Source organism: Budorcas taxicolor, chromosome 13, assembly GCF_023091745.1.
Source record: "Budorcas taxicolor isolate Tak-1 chromosome 13, Takin1.1, whole genome shotgun sequence".
NCBI classification, from domain to species: domain Eukaryota; kingdom Metazoa; phylum Chordata; class Mammalia; order Artiodactyla; family Bovidae; genus Budorcas; species Budorcas taxicolor.
The window spans coordinates 12,615,664-12,637,456 of record NC_068922.1 but is presented as its reverse complement, the minus strand read 5'-3'; the positions used below and the strand labels follow the sequence as shown (position 1 = coordinate 12,637,456).

The window sequence follows — 21,793 nt, the reverse complement described above, 5'->3', positions numbered from 1 at the left end:
TCTTTGGGGTTTTAGGGCCTTAATTATATATATACGGAGAAGGCGATGGCACCCCACTCCAATACTCTTGCCTGGAAAATCGCATGGACGGAGGACCCTGGTGGGCTGCAGTCGATGGGGTCGCTGAGGGTAGGAGACGACTGCGCGACTTCACTTTCACTTTTCACTTTCATGCACTGGAGAAGGAAATGGCAACCCACTCCAGTGTTCTTTCCTGGAGAATCCCAGGGACGGGGGAGCCTGGTGAGCTGCCGTCTATGGGGTCACACAGAGTCAGACACGACTGAAGCGACTTAGCGGCAGCAGCAGCAGCAGCAGCAGCATATATATACACATAGATCAATGTCCCTCAGTCTGAAAGTGAGATGGTCACTTGGTTTTCAGAAGGATTTATCACTTTACAAAGGATTAGGGACAAGTATCCTTTAAGTAGGGAACATTCTGGCTTTATTTTAAATTCTATTTTTAAAAATTTGAGTGACATTTTTTTCCAGATATACACCTCTTGGAAAAAGGGAGAAAATTAAATTAATTAAATTAAAATCAGATCGTATAAATTATATAAAAACAGAAGTGATGAATGACTTAAAATTCATCACTTCAAGTCACACTGTTCTGAGTTATTCACATCTACTGCGCCTGCATGATGAAAACATTATCAATAACATTTGTCACTAGCTCTCTTCCCCAGCATCACATCACTTTAGTGCTTGAAACCAATGAGTGCTACCCACTCAACCAGGTGGGAGTATTTACATCAGGTGTGAAAGTGAAAGTTGCTCAGTCGTGTCTGACTCTTTGCAACCCTCCTCTGGCCATGGAATTCTCCTGGCAAGAATACTGGAGTGGGTAGCCGTTCCCTTCTCCAAGGGATCTTTCTAAACCAGGGATCAAACCCAGGTCTCCATCATGGAAATGGGTAAACATCATAAAACACAGAAGGATTTTTGTTAACTGTCTAGACTTAGGAAGACGATGGAGAAAGTGCCGAAAATGCAGATTAGCACAAACAAATGGGAAAATATTCTTCCAGCATTTAAAACCCAGTATCCAACTCAGCAAAGGAGTCTTTCTTGTTACTAACAAATGAGCCAAGTTTCAACACATATTATTTGCTTCACTTTTGTCTTCCTTGTTAATATAAGGGAAAACATCAACCATGCATGTTGGAACCACAACCACTGGGCAGCTGCACCTGTAGTTTGGTTATGGATATGAAAGTTTAGCAAAAATCAAGAGCATTCTGTAAAACTAGATGACTATATAGAACTTACAACTAAGAGTCTTATTTTTTATTATTATTTGCAAATGGTATACTACACATTTTCATGTTAGGAAAATGTATGATAAATCTGTGAATGCATATATATGCATTCTTTTCTTTTCTTTTCCTCTTCCTTCCTTCCTTCCTTTTTTTGGAAGAGGTTATGAAACATCTACCAGAACACCAGTGAGTGGGACCGTCTCTAAGCTGGCCTCTGAGCCCTTCTGATTCTAGCCATCTTTGAGAACTTGTTGCCAACTGTATAATGTTCCAGGCTGCTCTGTAGACTTACTGCCCCAGACTCGGAAATACCCATTTGTCTGAAGCACCCTGGCTTTCAGAGACTCCACCAGAAGACTCCCAGGATGCTCCTTTCCCGAGTTGCCTACCCAGCCTCCTCTCCCTGCCTCCACCCCTCCATCACCACTCTGTACCAGTCATACTCACCACCAGGGCAAACCCACCAGATATGCACCCCTTGGAGGGCTTTGCACTATTTCTCTGCGAAGGCTCTTTCCCCAGATGTCCTGCACAGCAACCTCCCTCGCTTCCTTAACATCTTTGCTCCGATGTCCCTTTCTCAGTGATGTCTACCTGGCTACCATAGTGTTAATTGCAACTGTCTTTCCAGCCCTAGCATTTTCATTACTCCTCATAATGCCCTATTTTTTTCTCATAGTACTTATACCCTTTCAAGAATACTATATAATTTGTTTTTCTTATTTCCTCTATATTCTACCCACTAAAGTATAAAATCAAATCCCTTACGATTATACCGTGGAAGTGAGAAATAGATTCAAGGGATTAGCTCTGATAGAGTGCCTGATGAACTGTGGACAGAGAGGTTTGTGACATTGTACAGGAGACAGGGATCTAGACCATCCCCAAGAAAAAGAAAGGCAAAAAAGCAAAATGGCTGTCTGAGGAGGCCTTACAAATAGCTGTGAATAGAAGACAAGCAAAAGGCAAAGAAGAAAAGGAAAGATGTACCCATTTGAATGCAGAGTTACAAAGAATAGCAAGGAGAGATAAGAAAGCCTTCCTCAGTGATCAGTACAAAGAAATAGAGGAAAACAATAGAATGGGAAAGACTAGAGATCTCTTCAAAAAAATTAGAGATACCAAGGGAACACTTCATGCAAAAATGGGCTCAATAAAGGACAGAAATGGTCTGGACCTAACAGAAGCAGAAGATATTAACAAGAGATGGCAAGAATACACCGAAGAACTATACAAAACAGACCTTCATGACCCAGATAATCATGATGGTGTGATCACTCACCTAGAGCCAGACATCCTGGAATGAGAAGCCAAGTGGGCCTTTGGAAGCATCACTACGAACAAAGCTAGTGGAGGTGATGGAATTCCAGTTGAGCTATTTCAAATCCTAAAAGATGATTCTGTGAAAGTGCTGCACTCAATATGCCAGCAAATTTGGAAAACTCAGCAGTAGCCACAGGACTGGAAAAGGTCAGTTTTCATTCCAATCCCAAAGAAAGGCAATGCCAAAGAATGCTCAAACTACCACACAATTGCACTCATCTCAAATGCTAGTAAAGTAAAGCTCAAAATTCTCCAAGCCAGGCTTCAACAATACGTGAACTGTGAACTTCTCGATGTTCAAGCTGGATTTAGAAAAGGCTAAGGAACTAGGGATCAAATTGCTAACATCCATTGGATCACTGAAAATCCAAGAGAGTTCCAGAAAAACATCTATTTCTGCTTTATTGACTATGCCAAAGACTCTGACTGTGTGGATCACAACAAACTGGAAAATTCTTCAAGAGATGGGAATACCAGACCACCTGACCTGCCTCCTGAGAAACCTGTATGCAGGTCAGGAAGCAACAATTAGAACAAGACATGGAACAACAGGCTGGCTCCAAATCGGGAAAGGAGTACATCAAGGCTGTATATGCTCCCCATGCTTATTTAACTTATATACAGAGTACATCATGAGAAATGCTGGGCTGGAGGAAGCACAAGCTGCAATCAAGATTGCTGGAAGAAATATCAATAACCTCAGATGTGCAGATGACACCACCCTTATGGCAGAAAGCAAAGAACTAAAGAGCCTCTTGATGCAAGTAAAAGAGGAAGAGTGAAAAAGTTGGCTTAAAGCTCAACATTCAGAAAAAAAACTAAGATCATGGTATCTGGTCCCATTACTTCATGGCAAATAGATCGGGAAACAGTGGAAACAGTGTCAGACTTTATTTTGGGGGCTCCAAAATCACTGCAGATGGTGACTGCAGCCATGAAATTAAAAGATGCTTGCTCCTTGGGAGAAAAGTTATGACCAACCTAGACAGCATATTCAAAAGCAGAGACATTACTTTGCCAACAAAGGTCCATCTAGTTAAGGCTATGGTTTTCCAGTAGTCATGTATGGATGTAAGAGTTGGACTATAAAGAAAGCTGAGTGCTGAAGAATTGATGCTTTTGAACTGTGGTGTTGGAAAAGACTCTTGAGAGTCCCTTGGTCTGCAAGAAGATCAAAGCAGTCAATCCTAAAGGAAATCAGTCCTGGGTGTTCACTGGAAGGACTGATGTTGAAGCTGAAACCTGATGCGAAGAACTGACTCATTTGAAAATACCCTGATGCTGGGAAAGAGTGAAGGTGGGAGAAGGGGATGACAGAGGATGAGATGGCTGGATGGCCATCACCGGCTCAATGGACATGAGTTTGGGTGAACTCCAGGAGTTGGTGATGGACAGGGAGGCCTGGCGTGCTGCAGTCCATGGGGTCGCAGAGTCGGACATGACTGAGCGACTGAACTGAACTGAAAGTATAAAATCCACAAGGACAAAAACTACTGTCTGTTCTGCTCATATGTATCTTCTGTGTTCACTGGCACACACAATCACTAAGTACATGCTGAATGAATTCAATAAGTGAATACGTATTACAAGGTCAATGTTTTAAATAGTATCCATTTTTAACTTTAAATTAATGTCTGGTATGGATATTGCCTCCAATGTGACTTCCTTAAATTAATAGCATGAGTTGGCCTACAATTCCCAAATATAATGAATGCTCTCATTCATGAGAGCAAATCAATGAAAGGAGTAGTAACCATCAAGTGTGCTTCTCAACTAAAACATTGTAAAGATTTAATCTACAGGTACATCCCTGCAAACAGAAAATAACACCAGGTTTCACTGTCAGCTGAGCAATTCACCCTGGCCCAGACAGGACTCATCAGGAGATGCGGATCCTGAAGGCAATCACTTGATGGTTCCCAATCATTTCTAAATACTGCCCTCCTTTTTAACAACAAAAGGTATCATGAATGCCCACAACAACATAGCTGTAATGTTAGCATACACTAATTAGGGAAATGCGTGCATTCATGCTCAGTCGTGTCTGCCTCTCTGCGACCCCGTGGATTGTAGCCCGCCAGGCTCCTCTGTCCATGGGATCCTCCAGGCAGGAATACTGGAGCGGGTTGCCATTCCTACTCCAGGGCATCGTCCCAATTGAGGGATTGAACTTACATCTCCTATATCTCCTGCACTGCAGGTGGATTCTAAACCACTGAGCCACCTGGAGAGCCCACTTAGGGAAATATGCAATAACAAAAGACTATGAACTAAATGAAACTGTATGTTTTTAACGACAACAACTGTTCCACACACTAAACATAGAGTTACATTATATGTTCATATAAGTTCTTTTACTTAGTCTACATAGGATGCTTCAGGGAACTCAGGCAATAACCTCAAGTCTTCCCAGAAGTCCACAATCAACAGGGTTAAATCAGTGGCATAAAGTAACCAGAAGCTTCATTATGGATACTTGAACCTTATAAATGGGAGCATCACAGTAACACAAATTAAGCATAAAAAAATGAGCTCAAGTAACTTAGAAACAAACAAAAAAACTAGTCCTTTGGAGTCAGACTTTGGATCCCCCAGTTACTAGTGTGTGATCTTGAAAGTTCCCTACCACCCCTACACCTCAGTTTGCTTGTCTACAGAAGGACCAACACCAGCTCTTAATCCTCAGGCAGGGCTATGATGAAGGCAGTATGTGGAAGACCCTCAGAAGAGTGTGTGGCACCTCACTCAGGGCATCTAAGTGCTGGTGTTTCTCGCCAAGTTCCATCAAATCCAGCATTCAGGCCCTTGTCCCTCAAAGTCTGACATAAACTCACCATGTGTTTAAGTCACCTTTTTGCTACTAAAATTGAGAAAGACAAGGTTGAAAAAAAAGGTCTCAAGAAAAAACAAACCGTGCCATGAACGTCTCTGGAAACCTTGAACACTTGTTAAACTATAAACACGTGTATACTGCTAGGTTCCGCAGCCATTTAAACACCACTTTGGCAGATGCAACAGTTGCACAATATTTGTAAGAAGACGTACGATGTGTACCATATAGACATGTAAAGACACAGAATTCTTTGCCATTAAAAAAAAAATTTCCCAGAGCATTTTTGGTAACACCAAAGAGGACAGTTCTAAACAATCCTTTTCTTCCCAACAAAGCAGCTTTAATAATAATGAATTCACTGCCAGCCTTCACTGGAGGCTGAACTTTCAGAAACCCTTTAAATGCAAAACTAAGTGTATCCCTGTTTCCTGCTGAATGGGCAATAGGATATGAAGCAGTTCTCAGGGGACCTGGCAAGGTCTGTGCACTGACGACTCGATGCCTGCTGAGAGGGGCCCCAACACACAGGTAACACTCGACCGCGGACAGAATCTTCCCACCTACAGCTCAGGCCCCTTTAAAGTTAATCTGAACACGCTGTACAGGAGAGGAAATGAAAAGTGAGTTTTTCTCCTCTACAGTGGCGCTGGGACTTCCTGAGCTTTCCTTTCCACTGCTGATTGGCCCAGACCTACTGCTTCCTTCTAACTATTCCCAATTGTGTCTGTCAAGACATAATTAGGGCTGCACACTAAAGAGAAGTGTTCAAATGTAATAGTGCCATTAAATCGGACAAATGTTTCTTACTTTCACCCTCAGGATAGCAGGAAAAATAACTATTACCATTTGACATCTTGGCTCAGTGGAACCTTCATATTTTTAAGCCATTTTATACATAATTTGCAGAAATATAAGTAAAAGGAGAGGGAAAACAAGGCAAAAAATGTTGCTAGCTCTGCGTTTATTTCCGATTTGTCTAATAATTATGAAATGTTAGTTTTTTCCCTTTTCCAAGTGGAAAATGAAAAATTTTGCACTTTCAACTGTGTTCAATTAAACCTAAAAGTCGGCTAGAACAATGCTTCTAGTCTTCTTAATTACATTCTTGAAAACAGAATACAGAATTAGAAAATGGCCCCAAAATTAGAAAAATGAAAGGTGACAATTTATTTCACTATTGGATCATCCTTATCTAGATGATTTCATCATTCTTCCATTTTACTCTCATATCTGCATTTCATATTCTTCCATTTTTAAGTATATTTGGGAACAACTGATGAGTTACAGTGAGTCATAACAAAATAATACCTATGATGATTAAATAGCAAGATGTTTCAAGATACAGAAAACATGATCCATAAGATCCCATATTGTAACTTAAATTTATATAAGGGTGCAATGGACCCATATGGTAATGGCAAGGCAGAAGGAGTTTTATTCAACTAAAAAATTAAATATATTTTAACTTTGTGCTTTTGACAACCTCTAAGAAAGAATAAAAACCATGAAATGCCAATCCTTCAAAATAAAAAGAACTGCTCAAAACTCAAAACCAAAAATTGGAGCTAATCAATTCTAACAATACCCCGAAGGTTAAGAACACTTTTTCTCAGATTGTGTTAAATATTAATACCAGAATTTAAAAATTTTAATGTAAATAATACCACCTATTAAGTTAGAAACACTGTTTTAAATGAAATATGGAATAAAATGGGTATTTCATATTACTAGTACTGTAAATTAATATAATATTTTTAAAGGAATTTCATCAAAATCTTTTAACTTCATAGTCTTAAATCAGTAATCAAATTTTCAAAAGTCAATCAGAAATAATCTGAAATCCTGAGAAAATTGTATGAATAAATGCATGTATTACAGTGCTATTCATGTAAGTTAAAACTTAGAAGAGGCCTAAATCTTCAAGACTAAGGGGTGTCCCATCACACAGTCACTTAAAATGACAGTTAAAGGGAATTCTCGGGTGGTCCAGTGGTTAGGGCTTCACGCCCTCACCAAGTAGGGCCTGGGTTTGATCTCTGGTTGGGAAACTAAAAATCCCACAAGCCTGTGGTGCAGCCAAAAAAATTTATAAATAAAATAAAATGATGGTTATAAAGACTAGCCAGCAACATGGAATAAGTAATACTCTTCATCTTTCATCTCAGACGAGACCTCTCAACCATCACTCCTATAGCTGAACAGCTAACTGCTATGGGGCAGATATTCAAAGATATTCACTAAGTAAGCACCACAAATCAAAATCTCTAACAAACCTGCAGCATCTCCACACCCTCATCCTACTAACACATGACAGAATGACAAACCCACACCAAATCCTCTGAATCTATCGTTTTAATGTGGGCATATTTTACGCCATACAGAACAAGGTTACATATAGTTCCACTCTATATTACAATTATTTTTAAGTAGATAAATTAAGATTTCTAGTTGGAGTTTTAATATCGAACTTTCAAAAATTAACAGAATGAATATATAGAGAAGTAGAAGGATATAGTAAACCTGAAAAGCACTGTGAACCAATTCAACATAATTAAGATTTATACAATTTTCAAACCACAGTAGGATACAAATTATATTAACTATGTCAATTAACCAAAACTTCTCTTCATAAATGAAAAATGGGTGGACACATAAGAGGAAAGTGAAAATGGGGAAAATATGCCCACATTAAAAGTATCTTCTAATGGGACTTTGAAGATGTTTAAAAATCAAAACAGGGGGAAAGGTAGATACAGATAATTTAAAATTTTTGAAAAGAAAAGCTGGAGTTTCAGGAAGGATAATATACGTCTTTGCTAAATGATAAAAAGGAATCTTGGCCAAATACAAAAGTTTCCTTAAAGAAAACAAATAGTAAATATATTCATGTGTAACTGCTCTAACAAAGTTCCAGAGACAATAAATTATTAACAATGCTATTGTCTTTCTTTCTAAAGCAAGCCACCTATGGTTTAAGTTATATGCTTTTTCTTAAGACTTTAAAAACTTTGGGGGGGCATTTAATTGGATATCAAACACTTACAGAAAAGGAAAGAGTGCCACCTACTGAACTGTAATCCCTTTCACAGGAAAAAAAGAAATCAATATTCTTATTTAGACTGCAGAGTTTAAAGTCTCCACCAGAAATAAAATGGTCCTTCCTCCGATGGCGTCACCAGTCAGAATCCAGGCCCCATCACCTACCTCCCCCTTGGATGACCAAGTTCCACCCAGACTCCTCTCTCAAAGACATCCTCCACCCTCACCATCACCGTATCCTGGCCACTGAAAACACAGTCATCAAGTCCTTCATTCCTTGATAATTTGAAATCATACATAAATATTAGTCTAGTCTTTCTCCCACCCCCTCTTAGATTAGAAAACTCTAGGAAGGCAAAGTTGGCCCTTTCTGGAGACACATCCCTGTATCTCCCAAAATAACCAGTGTGCCTGGCAGACAGTAGGCTCTTCATAGCTATTTGATAAACAAATGAAAATACGATTCTGAATTTTCTTTAGCACCAACGGTACAAGATCGATAGACCACCATTGTAAGTGAAGCAAATAACTTGGTATTATTCTATCTGAAACAGAAAAGCTCCATGCAGCCATAGCAGCTAATTAGTTAAATAAAATGCAATTACTGCACTGTCCCAGATAAGATTCAAACTCAACAAAGTAAGAGAGACTAAACCCTAATTTACGACAAAGGCACTCACACTGGGGCTCAGCCCCAGCCGGCCATGTGACATCTACTGCCCTGTGCACCTCTCAATCCCTCCCTCTGCTACGTACGGGGAATTTCCAAGAGCTCTCACCGTGGATACTAGAAACTTCTGAAATTTCTAAAATTTTATTAAAACCAACAAAATATTTTTTCTATCATGGGAGAAGCAGACAAATGTGGTGGTTAAGGTATGTAAAATACCACATGCTTAACTTTTCTAAGGCATTAGAGACTTTGCTTATTTAGAAGCATACAAACTATTTCAGCATTGCAACTGTGCTCTTATTTTCATAACTCCAGAAAGATTAAAGGAAAACCATTTCAACCAGGAAGATAATTCTGGCCTGGTCCACTATAAAGTGGAGTCCATCATAGCTGTGTGTGCTGGAACCTCTATCTCCACTGGGAAATATATGCACCTCTACTTAAGGGCTGAATGCAAAGCTGGGGACACCCATATATTTTAAAACTCTAACTCAAAAACTTACGCTATAGGTACAAACCCACATCTGTCTTGCCAGAGGCAGGGAAAGAAAGTCTTACCAGTCCTTATAGATCCTTGTTGCCAATTTCAAAGAAGCACACTGCCCTGCACCATTGACAGTACAGAGTACATAGCCAATCTAGACTGTGGGCAATCCTGAAAGTCCAACACTCCAGGCTCCTCAGCAAATACAGTGCACTGTACAGGGGAGAAGGGAGAAGGCGGGGGCAGGGAATTAGAAGTGGGGCCTGTAGACTAAAAGAAACTTAAAAGTTACAAGAAGTAGGGAAAAAAAAAAAACATGGTGGATGTGAAAAGAAATTAAAGTATCTAGGGATGCACATTTGATTTATTGATAAAACTATTAAGAAAAACAAAGCAGTATTCCCTACAATAAAGTGAGAAGAGTAGAAAAGAGAGGGGTTGGCACACGGCGGGGCTCTGGAGTGGTTGGTAAAGTTCTGGGTACTGAAATGGGAGGTGGTTAAAAGGTATTTGCTTGTTGTTTAGTTGCTAAGCTGACTAAGCCGACTCTTTGCAACCCCATGAACTGTAGCCCACCAGGCTCCTCTGTCCATGGGATTCTCCAGGCAAGAATACTAGAGTGGGTAGCCACTCCCTTCTCCAGGGGATCTTTCCAACCCAGCAATTGAACCTGCATCTCCTGAACTGGCAGGCAGATTCTTTACCACTGAGCCACCAGGGAAGCCCTTTATAAAGGTAATTCCTTTGTAATAATTCACTAAGCTATACCCACTCCTCCAAAAAAACAGATCAGTAAATAAGGATAAACACTGCCTTTAAGTCAACCAGTCAGGTGGTACTTGATGATCTCAATGAGAGCGACTTCAAGAGAAGGATGGAGGAAGTGAGACAGCAGCAGCTTGAGAGACAAATGGTAGGAACTGAAGTGGACACACATCCTTAAGTCAAAACATTCCCTATTAAGAGACCTAGAAGGATTCACACCTTAAACACGTTACTCTTGGGGAATGAAAGTATGAGGAAAAAGAGGAAGACCTTTTGTTTCATCCTGAATATACTTGGACAGTATTTTTTTTTCCCAACATGCTTGTGTTACTTTTAAAAATTATTTTGAACCTATAAATGTTTATTTTTGAAAGTGCTTCATAAAATAAGCCCTGGGAGAGAAGAGACAAATGGAGAAGAATTTCAAATAATTTCTGCAGAAGAGTCTAATTTGTGGAAATACTCCACCTTTAAGGGGAGGGGGAGGCAGTACAACTCCCTACTCCTTAACAGCGGTCTACGCATAGGGGATTCTTTCCAAAGGCGACAGTGTGGGAAGAGGGAAAGGAGGGTACCTTCAGAATGGACATACCGAGAAACACTAATCTGCCCCATGACCAAGGTCAGCATCAACAGTAATCAATCGCGTTGACAGGATGTACCTTTAATAAGACACGATGGAAATGGCACTTCACAACTGTGGTCTTCCTCCCCCAAAACCTGTCACTCCAGTGCAATCACGAGAAAAGCCTGACAAGTTCCAACAGAGGGGCATCTATATGCCTCTGACCAATGCTCCTCAAAACTGTCACGGTTGTCAGAGACGGAAAGTTTGGAAACTGTCAGGGTCAACAAGAGCCCAAGAAGACACGACGACTAAAGTCAAGGGTACACGATACGGATGGATCAGAGGAAGGGCATCAGGTAAAAACTAAAGATAGTGGACATCAATAATGCATGACAGTAATATATCGACACTGGTTCATTAACCACAACAAGCATTCCATAGTAATATAGTAGTAATATTACATGAAACTGGGTACAGGATTTTCCCATAAATCTAAATCTATTCAAAGAAAGTTAACTTAAAAAATTTTTAAAGCCCTACAAGTAGCAACATCACAGTATCTTGACCAAGTTTCCTAGTTTGAGGTTGTTCAGTTTCCTGCAATAAGTAAAAGAGAGTAAATGGTTTCTATTTCTTTTTTCCTTCTCAAATATTACGGACCAATCAACAGATCACCTAGAAGACCAGTGATCTACTGACCATACTTTTGAGAACCGAACAATGACTCTGGAAGAGAACGCTATTTTTCATGCATTCCTTGGCAAACAAAACAGGAAAGAAAAATATGTTACTGTTGTGAATCTGAAAATACATATGGTGGGCTGGCAGGTGGGTAGTGTTCTTGGGTAAAACACACTGGGTACTGGCCATCAGAACTGTAACAGTCTGTGCAGGTTGTGCATTTCTAACATCCTTTCAACAGGTTTCACTTGTAAACACATAATCAGTTATAACAGGTAGGAATTCGTCTCTCATCTTCTCCCACCCCGTCTTCACACAGCTGGCAGTCAGAGAGCTCCTCCATCAAGCACACACCCAACCCAGGTATTAAGTCTGTGTCTCCTTAGCCCCTAAGCATGTGATGAACACTGTTTTAGATTATTCTTATTGTTGAGTCACTTCCTCAAATGTATATTGTCCTTCAAGGGAAAAGGAAATTCCTCAAGAGTGAAGCAGCAAGATGGGAAGGGGACCAACATGCGTTGTTATGCATTGCGCACAGTCCTGTTTCACATAAATGTCTTACAGAATCTCAGTCCTCACCACCCCTCTCGTGGCAGGGCCACACACCTGCCTTACAGACAGTGGGAATGACACTGGGAAAGGGAGAGTGGCTTTGTGAGACTGTAAACTCAGTGACTAACTGAGTCTCAGCCGAACGGCTCCATGGAGCCCAGGCTTCTTCCACAGGTCCTCAACCAGGGACCGAACCCGCACCCTCTGCACTGGAAGGCAAAGTCTTAACCACTGGACCACCAGAGGGAGTCCCCACACGCTTTTTTTGATGTAAACCAGGTTGAAAGGTGGATAAGAGGGTAGCCCCATGACAGAACTTTACTAGTATGATTTTATGACCAAAGTCTGACCATGCCTGTGGCTCTTAGGAAAATAAAACAAAAAACTTGTTGAACAGATGTTATTATCAAAGTTCTTCACATCTGTACCACACTGTGCACCACTAACCAGAATGCTAGATACCTTCTAATGTGCTGTGCCGGTGGAAAAAAAGACTTCAGGTTGTAAATGGCTTACTAAGTTGACTTGTGTGGCTGTATTAAAAACTGGGTAACCACAGGACTGTATTTTATGTTCTTTTCCCTGAATAAAAGGTTTTAATAAACATCTTATTGTACTGCCTATCATTACTATATCCTTATGAACAATATGCACATTATATGAATCAGCAATATTTCTGCTCCTTAGAAAATCCACAAGTGTTAGCTGGAAAAAGAAGTGGTCAAGGCTTACATTATTTTCCTCCTAGAATGTTTATAATTTCTACTGCAGAAACTTCAAATAAGATAAGATTCTTCTTTTGCTTCAAATAATCCAGAAGAGAAACTCAAAAATTTACTATCGTAATTTCAGAGAGCAGTCAGTAGCTAAAATCACTGAATCATTTTTCACTCTCCTTCACTACCCAGTACAAATCTGCTATCTTAGCTACATTTCCTTGGCAATATTTAAACATGACAACCATATCACTTTGACAGAACTTCACTGTATATAATTTGCGTGCCATAAAAACAAAACAAGAAGGTAAGCACAGACTATAATCAAAGTCCTAGCTTTGGTTCTGAGTAGTGAGCTCATCAGGGTTTATTACAATATTAAAAATAATTAACTCTCCAAATTAATAAATGCAGGCCATGCAATGACCAGAGAGGAATCTGTGTGTGAACCAGGAAGTGAGATTAATTGAATCTGAATTCAAATTAAAAAAAAAAAAAAACAGAAAAAAATTTAAACAATCTAACTACTAAACAGGAGGCTGAACGGGAGGCAAAATGATATGAAAATAGATTTAGAAAGCTCCAAAGTACACAGAGAAAATGGACTATAAAACTGTTTATACGGAGAAGACAGTAGTTCCAGCTCAAACACATGCCAATTAGTAACACACATAGTCTTGCTGTTATACTTTACCAGTGTCTAACTTGCTGAAATGATACTTGTATCACTCTGAGAATCACTAATGTGCCAGGTACTCACAACAGTGTCTTCCCTTCAGTTTCCTCCCATGTAATGCCTTCTGTTTCCTCCCAGCATTTGATGACCATTCATGTTTTCTTAGCACAATTTCAAATTTTGTGTACTTCTAAGTAGCATTTTAAGCATACTTATATACTTCTAAGTGGCATTTCATCTAAAAACTATTTCAGAGCCATACAAAGGCTATTCTTAAAGTACAAGAGGACACATCACAGACTAACTGGATGCTACTTTCATGAAGAGGGGTTCTTTTCAACAGTTAGTACCAGGCCTCGGCCCAAGAAACCCTCCTTTGATGATGTTAATACTGAAATTCATCTGTTATTAAAGTAATAGGTGCTTAGAGAAGCTGTAACAAATATAAGTTTCTAAGATCAAGAACACAGACATTAGGGAATGAGGGGTTTAAACAAAACGCCTTTACACAGGGGATTACAAACAGTAAGACATCCTCCAAGGTAATAAAGGTTACAAATACAAATCAACTCAAAGGTGTGGAGGAGACAGATTCTTAGCAGCTACTGAGGAACATTGGGAATGACTGATTTGCAAGTGTGAAGATTTCCAAGCCGTGCTGTTAATGTACCATTAGTCAGGAAAGGAGGACAAACAGGGAACTTCTACAGGCAAGACCTTACAAACAACACTTAATTGAACTCGGTTCAAGAACACCTTGGAGAAAGCAATGGCACCCCACTCCAGTACTCTTGCCTGGAAAATCCCATGGACAGAGGAGCCTGGTAGGCTCCAGTCCATGGGGTCACTAAGGGTCAGACACGACTGAGCAACTTCACTTTCACCTTTCACTTTCATGCACTGGAGAAGGAAATGGCAACCCACTCCAATGTTCTTGCCTGGAGAATCCCAGGGACGGGGGAGCCTGGTGGGCTGCCGTCTATGGGGTCGCACAGAGTTGGACACGACTGAAGTGACTTAGCAGCAAGAACACCTACTAAAGGCATGCTCTGTATCACATTTACTGGTGAAAACTGACTGCTGCCTTCAGTCAGGATTAAATCTCTAAGAACTTTAAGTAGAAAAGTGCTAAGCTGTCAAGTAGAGTCTTTTTCCAAGGGACTCAAACCAGAAAGCTATGACAGTTTTCCATGTTTAAACTGTTCCTCAAACAATATAGAATTACCATATGATCCAGCAATTCCTCTTCTGAGTATAGACCCCAAAGAACTGAAAAGCAGGGCATCAAGTATTTGCAATGTTCATAGCAGATTCACAACAGCCAAAAGGTAGAAACAACCCAAGCAGCCATCCAAAAATGGATGGAAAACAAAATGTGGCTTAATATGCACAATGAGGTATAGTTCAGCCCTTAAAAGGAGAGAAATTTTGACACTTGCTACAACATGGATGAATCTTGACGACACTATGCCAAGTGAAGCAAGGCAGGTAAACAGATATGTGAAATTCCACTTACATGAAATACCTAGAGCAGTCAAATTTGTAGACAGGAAACAGAAAGATGGCTGCCAGGGGCTGAGGGGAAGGGGCAGTGAGGAGTTACTGTTCAATGGTTACAGAGTTAGAGACGAAAATGTGCTGGAGATGAACAGTGGTGCTGGTAGCATGGCAGTGTTGATGCGTGTAAAGCCACTGAACTGCACATGAACAAAGAAAGCGATAAAGCTATTTCTGCCATCATTTGCATTATCCTGAAGCACATCTATGGTTTTAGAATTTTAAAAAAGAAACTGCAACTTTCCCATTTTTTAACAAGAAAAAATGTTTCGTACCTGCATTACAGACCACAAATTACACATGTATCTCTTTAGAATCTTAGTGAACCTAGAAGATCAACATGTAAAATTATGCAGGAAGAAAGGAACTCTTCAAGGATTGACTATGCCTGAGTAGGTATTATTTTGCAATAAAAATTCTGTATGACCAAACATAAATATTTCTACTTATCATACAGATAAATCTACATAATATTAGTGAATGTTCACCCACTGTTTCCAGTATCATCTAACTCACGTCTACAGTAAATGGGGAGAACCACCCCAATTTTATGCTTCAAAGCTTTTCTCATTTACTGAATATCCCATTTTCATTTACTATGTCTCTTGACAGGCTTCTCTCTGAGGTCACCTTCGGTTCTCCCCTACTTAAAATTTACAAAGGAAATTAATGCCTTGATGATTCCAGGGCTCTGCCTGCTGAGGCTGGCTGCAAGTTTGTTGCCTTAAAGGTTAGAACAATTTGTAAGTAATATTAAAATATTTTTGTTGCATTTCCAGAATTTATATGTTAGCGTAACATTTTATATATTTCAATTAGAAAACCTAAACAGACTAAAAAGCCATTAAAATAGTTACAAATACATGAGCAAGAAACAAAAACCCCCACAAACCTTCTTGAGAAGACACAATGGGTGGCATGTAATCGGGGATGTACTCTTTTCTTTCCTCTGCATCTTTACTTCCGGGTTGAGGAAACTGAAGAACGTTGTTCTTGCTGACAGGAAATGAAGGGATCTGATGTGGGAAGGTGACGGGTTCAATATTGTGGATATAGTCTTCCAGTTCGTGAAGACTAACCCCCATGAGTTGGAAAGCTTCACCAACATCATCCAAAATTGGGTCTGTCCGGCCATCTGAAACAGAGTCAAAAGCAGAGCAAATTATTCTAAGAAAATCCCATGAATATCTTTTAAGGCATTAAGATAAAAAGTATTAGGTAAATATGCAGCTCAGAAACAAATATACTATACACTTAGGACTCAGTTATTGGAAAGAGTTGAATAAAGTTTCAACAGAACATCATATTATTTAAATATTAGAAAGCTGACTCTGAAAGGCCATTTAAATACAACCTGATGACCAGCCAGAACACCATGGACAATTCATGCTAACAACCAGCCAGTACAGAACTAATGTCAAAAGTAACTCTAGGATGGTCAAGGGCACCTGGGACATTGGCTGACATAAAGTAAATGTTTGTTATTATTTTTTATCAAATATGTAGAATGCCGAGCTAGGTAAATGTCCATTCCATTTTCTGTCAGTGATACAATGCTGGAAAGTACAACAGTGGTTGGCATACAGCTGGCACTCCATAAACATCTGCTAAATGATTATACCACTAAATCAAATTTTTTTTAATCTAAGAAAATGTGTTGACAGGACTTAGATCATACAGGCAATTTAAATATACATTTTAAATGTATTTAGAAGATACTATATAAAATGGGTAGAGATAAACCAATAAAGCATTAGATATAGTGAGATTCTCTTTAGAAAAGGAGGTTCCTTCTCTGCCTGCCCTTAATAGAACTTAAGGTCTCTGCATCTTTTAAAACTTCTATGAAAATTCCAGTTCCAGATTTCCGTAAAATAGTCTTTTTTTTTTTTTACTGCAATCTCCTATAATCATATCAAATTCAGTTTGCCTGAAATTAAATCATGATGTAAAATGGAAAAGAATAATACACAGTTTGCAAAAACTAGACCTGCTTGCTAACACCTATTCAGAAAACTTCTGGAAAGATACACATTCAACTGTAACAGGTTACAGGGCTGATCGCAGCAGACAGGGAAGGGAAGAACTGAACCATGAGACTCGCATCTAACTTCAAGAATGTTGTAGTCTGAATTTCCGTACAAGTACAGGTTACTTCTATGATGTATAAAAGAGAGAGAATACATAAAATGAATACCTGTTCTTCCCCTTAATGACAGGCAGGCATTTTCAACTCTTTGATCCTTATTAAAAGCATTATTCTTTTCTCACTCTAAAAAAATGTGATCCTCTTGAATTCCTCCACATTTGAGCAGTTTCAGCCCAAGACCTTCCAGTCCTTCCCCCCCCCCCCACCCCCATCCTTGCTGGCCCTGGCTCTCAGCACTTCTCCTTTCGCTCAGTTCCCACTCTCCCAGTCTCATCACAGCTTCAGGCCCTCCCCAGTGCATCTCTAGTGCGTTTCACCGACAGCGCAACTGTCTTCAAGAATCACTTTCAGCACCCTCTCCCCTGCACAGAAGCGTGCGGTGTTTCCTGCCTCTATCTGCGAAGTCCCTCCCTCACCTGATTTTTCTCCATTTAACACTTCTCTCTGCTGCTGCTGCTGCTAAGTCGCTTCAGTCGTGTCCGACTCTTAGCGACCCCATGGACTGCAGCCTACTAGGCTCCTCCGTCTGTGGGATTTTCCAGGCAAGAGTACTGGAGTGGGGTGCCATTGCCTTCTCCAACACTTCTCTCTAGCACCTTCCAAATGAACTGGTTACATATTCCACGTTGGCCGTCTCACTGAACCCCACTTTGTCATCTCAGGTTATGCTTTTCTTCTACCTGGCGTGCTCCCCACCTCGCACCACTGTGCGTCACGCTTCAACTCAAATCTCGTCTTCCCTGTGAAGCCGGCCCGGGAACCCAGAATGCGCACGGGTCTCTCCGTCTCTGTATTTCCTCTGCAGGTACTATCGATACCGTGCACTGCTTTCAGCATAATGTATAATAGAGTGCATACGGAAACTTCTGCTCCTGAGTGCTTTGGTAAATCGTTACCTTTGGGAAACTTTTAAATGTAATATTTGTTGAATTAATAGTAACTTCTGATACCTGCTTTACTGAAAGAGCATCTTTTTAAAAAGGAACAAATGCCATCATTCTGTTTTTACTGACATTTCGACACCCTTGTACACACCTTATGGGCAGGGATTTTGCCTAAGTAATCCTACGTCTCCATCAGGTAGCAAATATATAAGTGGTGCTCAAAAAACGTTGTGTTAGAAACACAAAAGAAATAAACAGAAGACAAGATTGCATAGTGGGGACCTAATTCCAGTCTGAAATAAGAATAGTGGAGAAAAAAGAACCTAAAAGAGTCTGTAACCAGTTAAGTATACCAGGAAGTAGCATTTTTGAAAAGTCACCAGATCACAATGAGGAGTAATGAACCAGATCATCCTATTCTCACTAAAAGTAAGATAATCATTACAGAGACTGGGCAATTATCCACGAGGTTCACATGCAGGCAAACAAGGCTCGCCCCATGACTCTAGAATACCTGGCTGCTTGCAGTGCCAGCACCCATCTGGTTCTGTGAGTCAGGAAAGGTAACTATGTATTCTGCAGATATTTTGACCTAAAGGTACAGAACAGCCATCCTCATTTAGGGAATTTGGGAGCAAAAAATATAACCGGCCCCATGCATACTGTAACAGTAAACTCACACAAGGGCCAGGAAGGGAGGAGGGAGGAAAATGAAGCAAAAGCAAAGAGCAGTGTGCTGGTGGTGCGCGAGCAAGACAACAGTGAGTGAGAGCCACTCGGCAGCTTCAAGTCCAGATTTGACACAGCTGTGAAATCAAGCGGTCCAAAACTACACATTTTTAAAACTCAAAAAGTCAAAGGACTAAATAATTATTATGGTAGTGGCTTATCAGTTCAGTTTTTCAACAAGTATGTCCTGGCTGCCTATTCTATTATGGCACTGTACTAGGTTACTGAACACCAATATAATAAATTTGTCTCCTGGGGAGGGAAGAGGAGAGGGTGAGAGATATACACAGATGATTACAAAATAAGGTATTCAGGGACTTCCCTGGTGGTTCAGTGACTAAGACTCCGAGTTCCTAATGCAGGGGGCCCAGGTTCCATCCTTGATTCGGGAACTAGGTCCCAAAAGCCTCAATGAAGACCTAAGATCCCACGTGCCACCACCAAGACTCAGCACAGCCAAATAAATATATTTAAAAAAAAACAAGATGTTCAGTTAACATGGAAGAAATATGTACAGAAATATGAGAAGAGATACGAGTTTCCTAAAGCAAAATAAGTGAATCTCAAAACAGAAGTCATGCTATCCGTGGACAGCGGGTGAAGGACATGCTATAAAACAGCACACAGGCAGGAATGGTGGGCTTAAAGTGTTTCAGGAAAACCAAGTAGCATGGCTGCAGCCTGAGGATGATAGGACAGCAGAAAGTAAGAAAATGTGAGCTCACAAAGGCAAGCGCGTGCTGCTAGAGAGCTCGGATTCCCAGCCTGTAACTAAGTGCAATATTTTTAAGAATGACACAGTCAGGTTTGTGTTATGGCGTGACTGACAGGTTATTCTGATAGCACGCTGGAAGTTGGAATGGAAATTGGGACCTAAGAAGTAAAGTGTATCCAAGGGTGTCAATTTTTCAGTGGAGTAACCACCTTAACAAAACAAAATTTTGCATGAAACACTTCACCCAGTTCTCCAGCTTACCACCTGAAAAATAATGCCCTGAAACTTCAATGAGGGTCACTCAGTTCCCTCTCCACACGCAAACTTCTCATCAATGAGATGATGTGTTGCACCTATTAAAGATTCCAATTTTGTAAATGCCACCAGCTATAGATACTCCTGGGGCTTCGCTGGTGGCCCCGTGGTAAAGACTCCACCAGCTAAGGCAGGAGACTGCCAGTTTGGTCACTGGGCCGGGGAAGACCCCATGGAGGAGGAAAAGGCAATCCACTTCAGTCTTCTTGCCTGGGAAACCCCATGGACAGGGGAGTTTGGCGGGATCCAGCCCACGGAGTCACAAAAGAGTCAGACAGACATGACTTAGCCACTAAAGAACAGGTACTACCCAATATTCACTTAAAAACCATCTGCTGTAGCCCAGACTACCTGGGGAAGCTTGTAAACTGCCTATGATCTCTCTACCACACTCTGATAACCACTGACATAAAAATACAGAAGAGGAGGAAATCAATTGAGACGTAAGTGAAAGTGAACATAAGTTAAACTGACCAAGTTGGTAGAGATGCTGCCCGTGAAACGAACAGAACAGAAAGAAGAGGCAGTGTCCCTAACGGAGCAGAGCTGTCAACGAGTCTGTGTTGTCAGGAGCTGAAGAACGGCCAGGCTTGTAAGAAACGGCCGGTAGACGGAGCGCCTGTGACAACTAGTTGTAGTAGTTTGCGGGCAAGGGGAGGGAAAGGACCAAACTAACAGAGGCTGTAAGGCGTTCTGGAGGGGGTTCTGCACGCTGCCAAAGGAGACGATGATTAAGGCCGATGTTCAGATCAGAGAGGAGGGCAGAGGGTGTGGAGCTGGGAGCGGGGACCCGGCTCCTGCTGCACGCGGGATAAGTTAGCGGCTGGCGAAGAGGCAGCAGAGGGATGACTCGAGTTTCCACGGGCAGTGGGAGCGGAGGAGCGTCAGGGGGCGAGAAGACACCCGATCGCGGGGTGAGGGCGAAGGACCAACACCTCCCGGACGCCGGGAGAGCACAGGGGAGCGCGGAGGTGTCACTCGTGACCGGCCAGGCAGCCTCCCGTCCCCAGCCCCGTACTCACACAGCTCCGAGTACCGGTGGCAGCCCCGTCCCAGCTGCTGCAGGTAGCGTTGCAGCACGTCCGTGAGAAGGTGGCAGGCGCTCAGTTGCACCGAGTCCCAGCCCAGCGCCTGGCAGATCTGCGCCACCGAGACCCTCAACAACGACCTGGAGTAACTCTCGCACATCCCGCTCCGTGGACTCCACCGCAGTCCGTGCCGCCACTTCTCTCCACCTCCGCCGCCTAGCCTTAGCAGGGCCCCCGATTCATTCTCCAAGGCCTCCGCGGCGGGGAAATCGTCCACCCCCCGACCCCCGGCGACCACCTCAAAGCCTCAGCAGCACGGAGCGCGCCAGCCTGAGAGCCGCCATTTTGGACTTGCTCCGCCTCCCGCTGGATGGTCGCCGGGGCGAGGCAGCACTAGCCGAGTGAGGAGCGGGCCGATGCGGAAGCTCCGCCCCGTTGTAGCAGAGCGATGGTCCCGGTGTTGACTCTCGGGCCTGGAAGGATGCAGGAAACGGCGGCGCGGGGCGCAGGTGAGGGATGCGCCAGAGGAGGCAGGTTCCTGGGGCCTCCTGGGGTACTCTCTCGGAGGGGACTGGGGAGGGCACCGTCAGTGGTTCAGGGCCCGAAGAAGGAGCCAGGATGTGGGTGTTAGAGAGAAGTGAGAACCCGAGAGGCTGTAAATGTAAGGGTGGGATTTAGGGGCGTGGAAACGTACAGTCGCGAATCTAATCACGCCTCTGCTTAAAAAAAAAAAAAGATCTGTTTACCATTGTATAGATTAAATCAGGTCCAAGCTGCTAATCATGTCATTCGAAACCCTTCACAGTAGGGCAGGGTGTAAGGTGTGGCCTCTTTGGCGC

General features: G+C 41.7%; 1 protein-coding gene across 2 annotated transcripts in view; it reads right to left on the bottom strand.

Annotated features, from left to right (window-relative positions):
* The window catches only part of TAF3 (TATA-box binding protein associated factor 3), a 118,958-nt gene extending 97,736 nt beyond the window's left edge, over positions 1 to 21,222 (bottom strand). The window contains exons 1-2 of one of the 2 annotated variants that reach the window (XM_052650729.1): positions 20,949 to 21,222; positions 16,027 to 16,269 (exon numbers count right to left, since the gene is read on the bottom strand). In XM_052650729.1, coding sequence (XP_052506689.1) covers positions 16,027 to 16,269; positions 20,949 to 21,114 — 409 coding nt within the window. In that variant the 5' untranslated portion in view covers positions 21,115 to 21,222. Of the gene's footprint in view, positions 1 to 16,026; positions 16,270 to 20,400; positions 20,473 to 20,948 lie in introns of those variants that run through there. The other variant, XM_052650730.1, reaches the window with a different exon arrangement.
* Positions 21,223 to 21,793: the final 571 nt, after the last annotated feature.